We start from the raw sequence: 14,737 nt of genomic DNA, 5'->3' as shown, positions 1-14,737 counted from the left end.
ATTGCTTTGAGAACAAGCCAGATTATATGGCTTCTCGGGCTTTTGAAATGAAGTCTGAAAAAAGGGGGAAAAAATTCCCAAAAAAGATCAGCCATGTTTGGTGACCTCAGATTATATTTTGTAAAAGGAAGAAAAGGAAGGAAAATTGCAGCAGAAAATATTGTCGACAGCCTTGGTTTGTCCAGGGAAGTAATTTTATTGCATGTTTCACGAAAAATGTACAAATGAGGAAAAGAAAGAAGACTATAAAGATTGGCTTTCATGATCATAAGTGCCTCCATCCCAATGATGGTTGGACAGCAGCTGTCTCTCTCTCTCTCTCTCTCTCTCTCTCTCTCTCTCTCTCTCTCTCTCTGTCTCTCTGTCTCTGTCTCTGTCTCTCTGTCTCTGTCTCTCTCTCTCTGTCTCTCTCTCTCTCTCTCTCTCTCTCTCTCTCTCTCTCTCTCTCTCTCTGTCTCTCTCTCTGTCTGTCTCTCTGTCTGTCTCTGGCTCTGGCTCTGGCTCTGTCTGGCTCTGTCTCTGTCTGGCTCTGTCTCTGTCTCTGTCTCTGTCTTTGTCTCTGTCTGGCTCTGGCTCTCTCTGTCTCTCTGTCTCTCTCTCTCTCTCTCTCTCTCTCTCTCTGGCTCTCTCTCTCTGTCTCTGTCTCTGTCTCTGTCTGTCTCTCTTTCTCCTACTCCTTCTCCTTCTCTTTCTCCTTCTCCTCCTTCTCCTTCTCCTGCTCCTCCTCCTCCTTCTCCTTCTCCTTCTTCTCCTCCTTCTCCTTCTCCTTCTCTTACTCCTCCTTCTCCTTCTCCTCCTTCTCCTTCTCTTTCTCTTTCTCTCTGCTGATCTGGAAATAATTATATGCTGGTGTGATAAATGGAACATGTCCTTTAAAATATCAGTTACACTCTGTTGCTCCAGAAAGATCATCAAACGAACCCAGCTCTGTCTAGTTCCTTGGTCATCCACTGGACGAGGTTGTCTTTTGAACTTCTCGCCTCAAAGTCGGCCTTTGCCTTTCTGGTCTGACCACATAGTCAATCTGCAGCTGCCTTTGAAGACCAGCTTGGCTATCTTCCATCATCCCTCGTCATTCTTTGAAAAACCAGAAGCACTTGAGCCCTCAATGCCTTTGTCCACAGCTGATCAATGGAGTCATGCTTTCAGTGGAAGGATGTGGGCCCCAGCATCACATTTTACTCTACTGTATTCTGTGAAATCTAAAACTCTCAACATTGTTGGCATTTCCCACAACGAGGCTGAAGACCAGGTCCTGTTGCTCTAACATTACAGTGAGGTTGGTGGTAACCTGGGGGAGGAAACTCGATAACCGACAAGTAAGATGATTGAGTTAGGTGGGGTTAATGGGGATATAATATATGGACCAAACGAGTGGAGGTGTGCAGCAAGCTAATATATTTGGGGATTTTAACGAGGAAGGTGTTCCTGATACTGAACACAAGCATCCTGTAATTTCTGGAGAAGGTCATACGGCTGAGACGGCAGAGGGAGCTAGACCGGAGGAGGCGATGGATAACACAAAGGCCATCGACCTGCGCATGTCAGCGCAGCAGGCCTTGGACTTCTGTCTCATTCCGGAAGATGTCATGACCTGCCTGTGACATCAGCGCAGCATGCCTTGTACTTCTGGCCCATTCCAGGAGATTCCAATAATGTATAAAATAACTTCCGTTTATAACTGAGCTTTTCTTCTTCTGCTGTCCCTTCCTGCACCCATCCCTCTTACCTGCAATCTCTCCTCTGTCTGTTACTGATCGTTCATCCACCTGATTGTTCATCCACCTGATTGTTCATCCACCTGATTGTTCATCCACCTGATCGTTCATCCACCTGATTGTTCTGTGTCTGCTCGTTTCACACTGTCGTTCTGTTACCCTTGTCCTCAATCATCTCCCTCTTCCATGAATCTTGATATTGTTGGTGAATGGTAACAAAGACGTTCTGTTGCTTTATGTTAATGAAGCAGTTTTGTTGCACAGCTCCTGAACTATTCTGATAACAAACAGTCTTGATATGTTCTCGTTAATCTTTGCTTTTGACAACAAAAAAGGCACCAATCATGGCAGCGTAAATATGTCGCAGTACAAATGGAATACCTCCTTGCACATTTATATGTACAACAATGGCGGATTATTGTGGAACAAAACGTCCTGCCTTGGTCACCTTTTTATGAATCGATACATATTTGTCTTAAAATCAATGGACGCTGAAATAAGGTGGCAATTACCCATTTATTTTGCACCTATTAACAACGCTATTTTGTTGATTGTTTCTTATCTGCAGTCATTCTTCTTCTTCTTCCTCTCTCTCTCTCTCTGTCTCTGTCTGTCTCTCTCTCTCTCTCTCTCTCTCTCTCTCTCTCTCTCTCTCGCTCTCTCTCTCTCTCTCTCTCTCTCTCTCTCTCTCTCTCGCTCTCTCTCTCTCTCTCTCTCTCTCCTCTCTCTCTCTGTCTGTCTGTCTGTCTTTCTTTCTTTTTTCTTTTTTATTGTCGTATGTCTACCCTGTAGTGAACACCACAGGATGACGGATGGCTGACCGTGCTTTAGCTCCAAGGCGTATGCCAAAACTATGGCAGTGTTATCTCTTCTGCACGTGGGGGGCGGGGGGGAGGTAGCAGAGGGCAGTGAGGTCCTTACCTGTATGGCCGGACGGGACGAGGATTTTCAGAACCACCAAATAATAAGCAGGACAGACCACAAGGGATTAAAAATGCACAAATGATGATTTAATAAAACTAATGCAATGCAATAAAAAAAGAATGACAATTCCTCACCAAGGTACCCTCCATGTGGCCTCAAATGCAGACACAGGGAGAAATGGCTTGCGGACTTACGGAGATATGGCACCACATGGCTTGCGGACTTCCTCTCTGGTTGTAGTTAACGTGTGGCCCTGAATGGATTTCTCTCATCTCCCCTTCCTGTTCAGGCTGGAGTTCCCCAAGGCAGTGTTCTGGGCGCTGTGCTTTTTCTGGTCTTCATCAATGATCTCTCCGACTCTCTGGAAAATCCTCTCTATCTCCTTGCTGATTACTCCACTCTCTGCTGCTCCATACCTCATCCCTCAGATTGGCAGTCTGCAGCCTCCTCACTCTCTGAAGACCTGGACAAAATCACAGACTGGGCAAACAAGTGGAACATGTCCTTCAATCCTGACAAATCTCACACTCTTACGATGTCTCTCCGAAAAGACCAACTGTACAACCCTCCCATCCACTTTCTGAATAATCCTCTCCAAGAAGTTCTGTCACTCAAGCTTTTGGGTCTCACTATCTGCCATGATCTTTCCTGGGAAAACCACATTTCAAATCTGGCCTCCAAAGCCAGTCGCCGACTGGGCATCCTCCGTCGTGCGAAGTCCTTGCTTGGCACACCTGAGCTCCTCACCACATACAAGGCTTTCATCCGCAGCTCAATGGAATACTGCTCTCCCCTCTGGGCTGGTGCTCCTGCCTCACACCTAGCTCTCCTTCACGCTGTTGAAACCAAAGCTTTCAGAATCATTGGAATCTCCCGCGATGAAGCTAACTCCAAGGGCCTTTCACTCACTCACTGCAGGCAGGTTGGTGGTCTTTCCGTCTTCTACCGACTCCTCTCTGGCCTTGCCCCCCCAGCTCTCTCTGGGCTCTGTCCCCCAAATATTCCTACAGGTCGCACAAGATCTGCCTGCAACCCTCTTATGGTTAAACTACCAAACTCAAGACTCTCTGCTCACCTTCACTCCTTCATTCCTCTTTTCTCCCGCCTCTGGAACAAACTCCCTCACTCTCTTCAATCCCACTCCTCCCTCCAGGTCTTTAAAACAGCTGTTCACCACCATCTCTTATCTTCCCCCATCCAAAACCTTGATCTTTTCTACCCCCGCTAGTTTCACCCCAAATCCACTTTTTTGAAATACCAATTTCTTTCCTGGAACTCCTTGGTGTCCTTGTGTTTTATACTTCTCCCACTCCCCCCCACCCCCCTTCCCACGCCTCCTCCCCCCAAGCCCTCTCCCTCCCACACATCTCCCTGCTCTCAAATGTTGTGTTTGTGTGCATCCCCTTCTCTCCCCATCTTGTCTTCCGCTCCCTCTTTTTATATATCTTGTTTGTCTGATTGATTTGTTTGTGAAATAAATGTTAGCTCTTTCACGAGCCTCGATTCAGCATACAAACAAAAAAACAAACAAAAAAAAATTGTATTAATAGATAGTTATATTGATGTACCTACAAAAATATACTTATTAAAACAACAACAAATCAAATATCGTGTTTGGAACTCAAATCAAACGTCGACCATGTCAAACTATTTCATTGCAAATGTAAAGTTGACATTTTGTCTGCTCAGTGGTTTCCACATTTCGCTGATTTGCTGCTTGATTTTCACATTTATTGAAGACTATTTGAAGGTAAATCTTTGTGTTGCCGTTTTTGTGTACTTCATCTGTGCTGTCCACAAATTAATTGACCCAATATGCAAATTCTTAAAATTTCAGGTCAATCGCATGAAAATTGATGATCTGTGATGCTGACCTTTGGACAAAATTATTAATTTGTCTTCTCTATATTCTCATAATAAAGCTTTGGTGAAAATTTGATGACAAAACTTAAATGGCAAAAAGGTCACAACCCTGACAAATACACTAGACACACACACTGCGACACACACACACACACACACACACCCCCACTGCGACACACACCCACACTGCGACACACACCCACACTGCGACACACACCCACACTGCGACACACACCCACACTGCGACACACACCCACACTGCGACACACACCCACACTGCGACACACACACACACACACACACACACACACACACACACACACACACACACACACACACACACACACACACACACACACACACACACAGCGACACACACACACACAGCGACGCGACACACACAACGACGCGACACACACAGCGACGCGACACACACAGCGACGCGACACACACAGCGACGCGACACACACAGCGACGCGACACACACAGCGACGCGACACACACAGCGACGCGACACACACAGCGACGCGACACACACACACACACACAGCGACGCGACACACACACACACACACACACACACACACACACACACACACACACACACACACACACACACACACACACACACACACACACACACACACACACACACACTTCAAAGACTTATGGTAAGTTGCGAGGGGCGGAAATTTGACATCTCGCCCCGAGCATCATTTTTACCTTCGCAAAAGCGGAAGGTTATGTTTTGATCGCTGTGTATTTATTTGTATGTCTGTGTGTGTTTGTGTGTGTGTGTATATGTTATTCGCATAACTCAAAAAGTATTCAACCGAATTGCATGAAATTTGGTGGGATGATTGGTTATTATACGGGACACATTTGATTAGATTTTGGGAGCAATCGGGTCAAAGGTCAAGGTCAAGGTCACGAAAAGGTCAAATGTTCACTGTTCTGTTCCCTACACTCCCATGCCAAGTACAGAACAGTAGCTGCGGCGAAGGTATGCGCTCTACCGAGTGCCCGTTCTAGTTTTCCTTGATACGCCACTGCTCCACTGTACCTGGATCTGTTTTTAAAATTCCCTTTTAGATGATGGACCCAGACTACATATATTTTTGAATATGATTAACCACCACTTGGTGAATGCTATTCAGGCTGCTATTGATATTCAGGCTGCATTAACCACCATGACGTTGCAGTGGACAGAGCTGCCTTTTGGTTTTCACGTACCCATTTTTTCATTGAGTAACATTTTTTTGCGATATTGTCACTCTCCCATGCTCCCCCCCCCCCCCCACACTTCCTCGCTCCACCCTCCTTCCCTTCTATCTCTCCTCCCACCCCTCCTCTCCCCCTTCTTCCTCCCTCTCCCTTTCCCCCTCCACCCTCCCTTCTTCTCTCCTCCCTCCTTTCTCTCTCTCCCCTCCACCCTCCCTCCTCTCACACTCCCCTCCCTTCCCCTCACTGTTTCCCTTTCCCTCCCTTTCCCCCTCTCCATCTATCCCTTCCCCCTCCCCCTTCCCTCTCTCCTCTCCCCTTCATTCATATTCCAGTCAGGAAGCGACTCATTGTTACCCGGAAACGCCGTGTACTTTTGCTGGTATTATATATATTTAGTTAGCTCTTGTACGAGCCTCAACTAGGTATACCAAAAAAATAATGTCACGTTTGTGGGGATAGGTAATGAAATACCTTAGCCCAGGTAGAATTGTATAAATTAGCATGCTCCGTATGCCGTGTAGACACCTCAATGCAACCAAGTAGGCGAGGATGTCGTGTAAGTATATTTGACTCAATGCGAGGGGTGGAGCTATGCTAATTAGTGAGGGTATAAAGGTAACTTTCCCAGTGTGTAAATTGCCTCTGTCGTTTCCCCTTTGTTCCTTATGACACTTACAACATCAGCAATGTGATCAGCACCTACATTAAATAACAATCGCCGACGATGCCCAGACCCCACGAACACCACCTCGTCGAATGTTCTCGAAGGGCGCCAAGGTTGGTCGTGAGGCCACACCCCGTAGAACGATTGGGTAAAGAAGGATGGGGTGAGTGGTTGGTGCTCATTGATTGGTGAGAGTGACGTCAGAAAGAACATTCTAGCACCAGGAGTAAAAAGGTGAAGCGCCGCCATGTTCGCTCTCTTCTGTGCTGGCTTTCATGACGAGCAGTGACAGTTATACTCTCTCTCTTATCCTGGGTTCTTGACAACCAGTCGATTTGCATTCCATCTCTTTTGTTCGGGGCTTGGCGGTCGCGTTCGCGCGCTCTCCCTCCCAGTGTGGGGCTTCAAGCGAGCAGACGGATATTTTCCGCTCGTTGTCACTGGCTTTGTGATGGCTGCGTTTCAGGCTGAGTGAGAAACAGCTGAGCTTTGTGGAGCGTGAAACAGTGGAGGGGAGATTTTTGGCTGCCTCGCACAGTCGGCTGGTTGCGGCGTGAGTTCGAACCATTGTGCGTTTCCCGCGCAGAGACTCGGGTACCTGTTTGATGACCGCCAGGGTTCGAGGGCCGCTTGAGGAGACCAGAGCTGAGTAGTACCAGCTAACACTATACACCACATTTTTATTCATTTTTTTTTTTGTGTACAAGATAGAGGCTCGTGTAAGAGCTAACATTATTCACATAAAAACAAACTGACACATAAAACATCAGATAAAGGGAGCGGGAGACAAGATGGGGAGAGAGAGGGAAGCACACAAGTACAACAGCAGAGAACAGGGACATCGGGAGATGACTTGGGGGGAGCCGGCATGGGCAGGAGGGGGTGGGGGGGTTGGGAGAGGTAGAAAGCACATGGACACAGCAAGGACTTCCAGGAAAGAGGTCGGTATTTCAAAAAAAAGTTTTGAGTAAAAGAGAGGGTGAAAAGAACAGAGAGAGGGTGAGATGGAGCGGCAGAGCAGGATTTTAGGACCCGAGGGCTGAGGCCGTCTGGTCCAGTTGCAGAATCAGAGTCGAGTTTTGACAAAAACTTCTCCACCTTGTCAGGAGAGAAGGACACAGAGTCCAGTAGCAGTTGGGTTCGACTGGGAAAGGTGGGAACAGAGAGAGATGGGTTTGGGACACAAGATTTTGAGGCAAACACAGAGTTGAGGCATTCGGCTTTGTCAAGTGCGGTGTCAACTGTCTAGCCATTGAGGTAAGGGAGGGGATGGAGGGGAAACAAACACCAGAAACGGATTTGACCAGACGCCACCAGGATTTGGAGGAAGGAGACAGGTTTGAGAGTTCAATCTTGAGTGTGGAGAGATAGTGCTTCCTGGCACTCCTGAGGGTAGAAACACACTTGTTCCGAGCTTGGTGGAAAGAACTGAGATTGCCTTCAGTTGGATTTGCCTTCCAAGAGGCAAAGGCAAGTTGTTTCAGGGCAACTGCCTCACCACAAGATTCAGTGTACCATGGACGGGAGGAAGGGTAAGACAACTGAAGACGAGATGGGATAAATCTGTGCATGAGAGAGAGCAGTTTGCTTTGGAATAATTCCCAGGAAGAATTGATGTCAGAGGCAGTTGAGATGGGAGACCAGCCCAGGTGATTGATGGCCGCTTGCAGCCCGTGCCAGTCGGCCTGAGTGAAATGCCAGACTCGTCGGCGCTGAGGAGGCTCTCTGAGAATGGCCAGAGAGATGTGCACTTTAACAAGCACATGATCAGAAGAACCGATTGGAGCAGAAGAAGAGCAGCAGACATTTGCAGGGAAGTTAGTAATAACCAAGTCCAGAAGAGAAGATACTCCATTGTCTGAGATCCGGGTCGGGAAATTGACAGATTGTGTCAGTCCCAATGAGTCGCAGAAGTCCTTTGCTGAGGTGCAATGGCTGATGAGAGACGAACCCACACCCAGCCAGCTGGCATGATGACAGTTGAAGTCGCCACATATGAGGAAGAGTTTGGATGAGTTGATAGAAGTTGGTCCATGTTGTCTGACAGCGAAATGTAAATGGAGTCATCACTGTTTGGAGGACGGTACAGAACACAAATGAACAAAAGGTGGGAGCGGAGAGGAAGCCAAAGCCAGAGGTACTCCTGGGGGTGGGGTGGAGAGAGGGCAGTGCAAGGAGAGTGAGGAAGAGAGTTTTTGATAAAGATAGCCACCCCACCACCAGGACGAGGCTCAGGTCTATCATACCGGAGGAGGGAGTAACCAGGAAGAGATATTAAGGAATCAGAGATATCTTGAAGGAGGAAAGTTTCTGTTCAGCAGATCAAGTCTGGATTGTCAGAAGCAACCTGAATGGAGAGATAAATCAGGTTTGAGCGAAGGCCCCGGATGCTTGAGGTCCATACCGTTAATGAGGAGAGAGGAGGAGCATCGGGTGCAGGACAGGGGAGGGGAGGGGGTAGGGTCAGATGAAGGATGAGAGGGAGAGGTAGGAAGAGCAGTTGATAGTGTGTCAGAGATTACAGAAGAGTTACAAGAAAGGGAAGGATGAGGAGGACGAAAGGTTTGATGGTGATGGGATGAGGCACAGTGAGGGGTTGTTTGAGGGGGGCAGAGGAAAGTAGAAGGTTGGGGAAGGTGGAGGTATGAGATAGAAGGGAGACGAAGTGGGGAGGAGGCAGTTTGGAGAAGGAGGTGGGAGGAGGGAGAATTTGGGGGGGATGGTTGGGGGGGAGATTTGAAGGGGAGGGTTGGGGGGGAGTTTTGAATGGGAGGGGCAAGGGGGGAGTTTAGGAGGGGAAGGGCAAGGGGGGGGAGTTTAGGAGGGGAGGGGCAAGGGGGGAGTTTAGGAGGGGAGGGGCAAGGGGGGAGTTTAGGATGGGAGGGGCAAGGGGGGAGTTTAGGAGGGGAGGGGCAAGGGGGGAGTTTTGGAGGGGAGGGGCAAGGGGGGAGTTTTGGAGGGGAGGGGCAAGGGGGGAGATTTGGAGGGGAGGGGCAAGGGGGAATTTAGGAGGGTAGGGGCAAGGGGGGAGATTTGGAGGGGAGGGGCAAGGGGGGAGATTAGAAAGTGGATGATTAATGAAAGATGAACATTTATGACAAATTGGGTTTGTTGTGATTTTCAAGTTAGCGATCCGTTTAAGAACGATGGAGGAGGGGTGCAATGAATGAGAATTTAGAGCATGTCGTGAGAAAGAATTATAAGAGATTGAATATTTTTTTGAAATGGAATGAGTTGAAAGGAAATTGAAAGGAGCGTTTTAAATCGGAAGAAAAACAGCGTGTTGTAATATACGACTGAATACAACACTCCAGGGGAAACAACATGCATTTTCAGGCCATTTTCCCTGCTAGAGCGGGGGTTAGCCTTGTGGTCCCCATGACAATCTTCTCCATCTTGCCCTATTTTCTGCATCTCTCCTTATTAACCCCCTTGCCCGCATTTCTTCTTCCGCCATCTTTGGCCAAGTCTTTCTCGGTCTTCCCCGTCCTCTACTTCCTTCTACATTCATTTCCATCACTCTTCTCAACCAGTCACTTTCATCCTTCCTCAACACATGACCAAACCATCTCAACCTGTTCCTCTTCACGCATCAATCACAGGCTCTATTCCCATCATTTTTCGCAATTCATCATTTGTCTTCCTCTCTCTCAACGATACTCCGCACATCCATCGAACCATTCGCATTTCCACCCTTTCCAACCTTCGTTGCTGCTCTTCGTTCATTACCCATGTCTTGCTCCCATAAATCATAACACTTCTCACACATGCAACATACACCTTTCCCTTCAGCTTCAACGACACTCCCCTCCTCATCTGCACGCCACTCAGTTCCCGAAACTTCTTACATGCACATCTCACTCCAGCAACCGTTGCCGAGTCTGATCCACCTTCTCCATTCAGCATGTCTCCGAGGTAGCAAAATGTTTTCACACCTTCCAGCTTCACGCCTTCTCCAAGATCCAACTCAACATTTCCTCCATCTGCAGCTCCCTCTGTGCACACCTTACATTTGAATGTAGCTGCCACACTGGTTAATGACCCTCAGACCACTACATTTTTGATGAACCCACTCAGCGCACATTGTACATTGAATGGAGTTCACTCCGACACCCTTCCTGCACACAGCACAGGGCCACTTCCCAGTGCTTTCCACCTCACCACATGCTTTACCACTTGCCATCACCTTCGTCTTTCCGATATTCACCTTCAGACCTTTTGTCTCCATACATTCCTTCCACTTGTTCATCTTTTCCTTCAGTCCATCCATACTTTCCTCAATCAACACCAGATCATCTGCATTCAACAACTCCCACGGTAAACCCTCCTTTACGTTCTGAGCCAGCACCTCCATCACAGCTACAAATAGTAGTGGACTTAGTACCGACCCCTGATGCACTCCCACCTTCACCTCAAACTCACCACTGTTCCCGTACTTTGTCCTTACAGCTGTGCGCTCTCTTTTCTACATTGCCATCACTACTCTGATCAACCATTCCTCCACTCCTAACTTCCTCATTGCCCATGTCAATACTTTGCGTGGAACCCTATCGAATGCTTTCTCCAGATCAACAAACCCAAGAAACAACTTAATCCTCTTCTCCATGTACTTCTCCTGCAACTGCCTCACAATAAAAAGCGCGTCTGTCTCGTTCCTCTTCCTGGCATAAATCCAAACTGCATTTCGTCGATCTTCACCTTCTTCCTTATCCTCCTATCCAACACCCTTTCCAATACCTTCATTCCATGCTCCAATAACTTTATCACTCGGTACGAGCCACACTCTCGAGGGTCACCTTTCCCCTTGTATAGAGGGACGAGGGTACTCAGTTCCCAAGCCACTGGAATGCGGCCTTCTTTCACCACCAGATTACAGATCTGGAATGGATCTGGATCTGGAAAGTTTAAACATATTTAAACAGAACCGTGAAGAACAATCTTACATTCACAAAAATACCAATGGGGAGAGGGAGCCTCGAGGGACAACCATGAGTCACTTGAACAGGGAAAAAGGTGGAAGACAAGGGGATAATGGGGGCGGGGCGGGACAGCGCACGTGGACAGAGGCAAAAGCACACGTTGGGACAAAAGCACACGAGGAGAAAGGGAAAGAAAAGTTTTTTTGTTTGTTTGTTTGTTTGTTTTGGGGGGAGTGGGGGTTACAACGTTAGACAAAGAGTAGATGTTTGGTGAAGTTTGGGGGAGAAGGGAAAATCAAAAAACCTAGCAAAACCAGCGAAGGAAGGAACAAACTTCGACGGGGGAAGCCTGAGGCTGCAAGGCCTCACACGCCGTGTGGCAAACAAACGATTAATTTATGAAAGATAAACACCTAGAAACTTCCAAGGGACACACTATTGGTTCACACACCGAAAGATAAATACAGTTTCGACAAAATACAATTGTGAACAGACTTAACTTTGAAAACGTGGAGACCGTGTGGAGCTTCGAAAATCCGTGACGTCGTCTCCAAGATCTCGCGATCTCTCTGATCTCGTGAGATTTTGCTGTCTTTCTATACATATGAAGATGAAGAGGCCTTGTATTTGTTGCTTGAAGTGTACCATTCTGCGTTCCATGGAGTAAACCTTCGCCCATGATGGGGCTTTTTTGGTTGAGTACTCCTGCTTGTTTTGCAGATTATTGTACCGTCACTCGACTCTACCTTTTCCTGCACAAGTTTTGGTTCTTCACGTCAATTTACTACCTTGGAAATTGGTTGTTTATTCTGGTGAGTAATGGCCTCCAATGATGTACTGAGTGTGGAATGCCATCCGTTTCCTGCGCCATTTCGGATTTTCTTCAATGCCAGTCAGCTTGGGGTGCATTGGGAGCGTGGCATTCCCACGATAATCGTCTCCCTGCCACTCAGCAGGGTGAAGCTGGGTGGCTTGGATGAGGCTTTTAATGGCTGCATTGTGGGGGCTGTAAGGAGTCCTTGGAGAATTGTCTGTGCCCTAATCAAGGGAATTTGCTGTGGTGGATGAAGTGCTATTTGTTTTGCTCTAGGAGAGGTGTTGGCCTTGCGGGACGATGGCAGCACCTTGTTCTAGGTCTTTACAAAATGCTGGTTTATTTTGCTTCTGCATGCAGCAATTTCTTCCTGTACATCCTGTACATCCAAACCTTTTTTTTGGAAGAAATTTTGTTTCGAAGGTATTGTGGGATGTGATGAATATTTGTGAATCTATTTTCCTGGGAATAAACTTGCATTTGAAATTGACTCTAGTGGATTGATAAATTGTGAGAAGCCAGGTGTTGTACATCATACTTACCTTTGCACTGTCTCGTGTAGATTACATTCCTGACCCAACTGTACAGGGGTGGAGATTTGTGCTTATGTGACGTCCCATGGACACGACATGTGTAAATAGCAAATCTTGAGGAAGGACAATTGGCTTGGCATTTTTTAGTTGGAGAATGTCGTGAATCCAAATAATAATCTCTATTTTTGTTGTTTGCTTTGGTGTACTCACTTGACTTCAACTCTCTCCTTCCCTTCCTTCGCTCCCGATTCAGGCTTTTATTGTTGGAATGACTGTGTCGTGCCTCAAGGGACGCAGTTCACCGATTGAGAAGGCACTTGAAGATTATGATAGCGACGAGGAGCCTCTGCATATGTGATTTTTATCAAAAACTTATTTTTTGATACTAGTTGGACATTTTGTATGATTTACCGATCAGAAGATGTTTATGTATAAGCTATTTGGGGTGGTAGGAGTGGTGGGAGTAGAGGGTGGACATGAATAGCCTTTACGGATTCGTGAAGGTAAAGGTGGCGATTTTGGTGAACCCAAATCCTTCGCCAAGTACAGCTGAAGAGATGGATTTGTGCTCGCACCGTTTGCTTGGGTGGCAGACATGACAAACCGATGGCAGTGGTGCTTTTGTTACTGAGGGCCACCTCCTCTGTGCTTGCAAAGTGGGGCATGTGCTGGGACTCTGCTTGGTGTCCCTGGGACCCTGGAAATTTCAAATGGCACCACCTTTTTTTCTGATGTCTGTATCCATGTACAACCAGTTTGGCTGTCGACTTAAATATTTTGATCTATAGAATGCTTATTTTCGCACTTCCAAAGTGTGTTTTTATTTGGAAAGTTTTTTTTTTTCAAAATTGCATTGCTGTGAAGGAATTTAACAAAATACCGATCTGTAATACTCTGGGTTTTTGTTTTTTTCCAAAATTGCATTGCTGTGAAAGAATTTAACAAAATGCCGATCTGTAATACTCTGGGGTTTTTGGGTTTTTTTCAAAATTGCATTGCTGTGAAAGAATTTAACAAAATGCCGATTTGGTAATACTCTGGGAATATGATTTCTATGCTGCAATTCCACGAGAGAAAAGTTCCAGATGGGATGTTTGGTGTGGATCTTTTCATTGTCCCATGTTGCTTGCAAATCGTGCTGCCTTTGTGGTTATCAGTGATTCTTGGTTGTGGTTTATTATTTTCTATCTTGCGAAAGGTACGGCTTGTGTTTGGCACGTATATATGCTTGAGCGATGTGTCGGATTTTCCTACAGCAATTACATTGTGGTGGGGTAGGCTAGACTTATTTTCATATTTTTATTTATTTCATGGATTTGTTTGATAAAAACCTTTTTTTTGGAAGAAATTTTGTTTCGAAGGTATTGTGGGATGTGATGAATATTTGTGAATCTATTTTCCTGGGAATAAACTTGCATTTGAAATTGACTCTAGTGGATTGATAAATTGTGAGAAGCCAGGTGTTGTACATCATACTTACCTTTGCACTGTCTCGTGTAGATTACATTCCTGACCCAACTATACAGTGCCTTCAGAAAGTATTCACACCCTTTGACATTTGGTGTCGTATTTTAAAGTGGGTTTTTCCACTTTTTTTCAAAAAACGCTGTATCAGCGGCAGTAAGCTTCGGAAATGTTTTTTCTACGACATTTAAAATCCTTATTTTATTTCAATTTATCTGTATACGCTTTATATAATTAATCTAGAACACAAATTGCCTTTTTGGCACTTTAAAATCCCTTCCGTTTCGCAGTACTGTGGCTGTGTTTATGTGGCTATGGGTAGTGGAGGTACAGGTTATGTAATTTGCATATGAGGCGGTTGTGGAATGTTTTGTATGAAAAGATTAAACGATGTGAAATCTGAGCCTTGTGGTTTTCGTGACTGGGACATTCTTCTCCATCCCAAGACGTCTTGTATTCATCATTGGACCTTAACCTGTCTTACCTGTCTTACCTGTCTTACCTTAACCTGTCAGCAAGTTCCACTGAATTTGCATGAGATTTATTACATATTCTTTGTTTTGTGCCGTCCCTACGACTTCATCGCCTCATTTCAGACCAAGGCTTCACGACAA

General features: G+C 46.3%; 1 protein-coding gene across 1 annotated transcript in view; it reads left to right on the top strand.

The window, feature by feature from the left end:
- Positions 1–14,526, top strand: part of LOC137422394 (lysosomal cobalamin transport escort protein LMBD1) — a 39,505-nt gene extending 24,979 nt beyond the window's left edge. Inside the window, exons 4-5 of the mRNA XM_078773199.1 lie at positions 12,033–12,124; positions 12,913–14,526. Coding sequence (XP_078629325.1) covers positions 12,033–12,124; positions 12,913–13,017 — 197 coding nt within the window. The 3' untranslated portion in view covers positions 13,018–14,526. The remainder of the gene's footprint in view (positions 1–12,032; positions 12,125–12,912) is intronic.
- Positions 14,527–14,737: the final 211 nt, after the last annotated feature.

This window comes from Myxine glutinosa, chromosome 2, assembly GCF_964187855.1.
Source record: "Myxine glutinosa chromosome 2, kmMyxGlut1.1, whole genome shotgun sequence".
NCBI lineage: Eukaryota > Metazoa > Chordata > Myxini > Myxiniformes > Myxinidae > Myxine > Myxine glutinosa.
The sequence above is the reverse complement of the archived record's forward strand: the minus strand, read 5'-3'. Positions and strand labels throughout refer to the sequence as shown.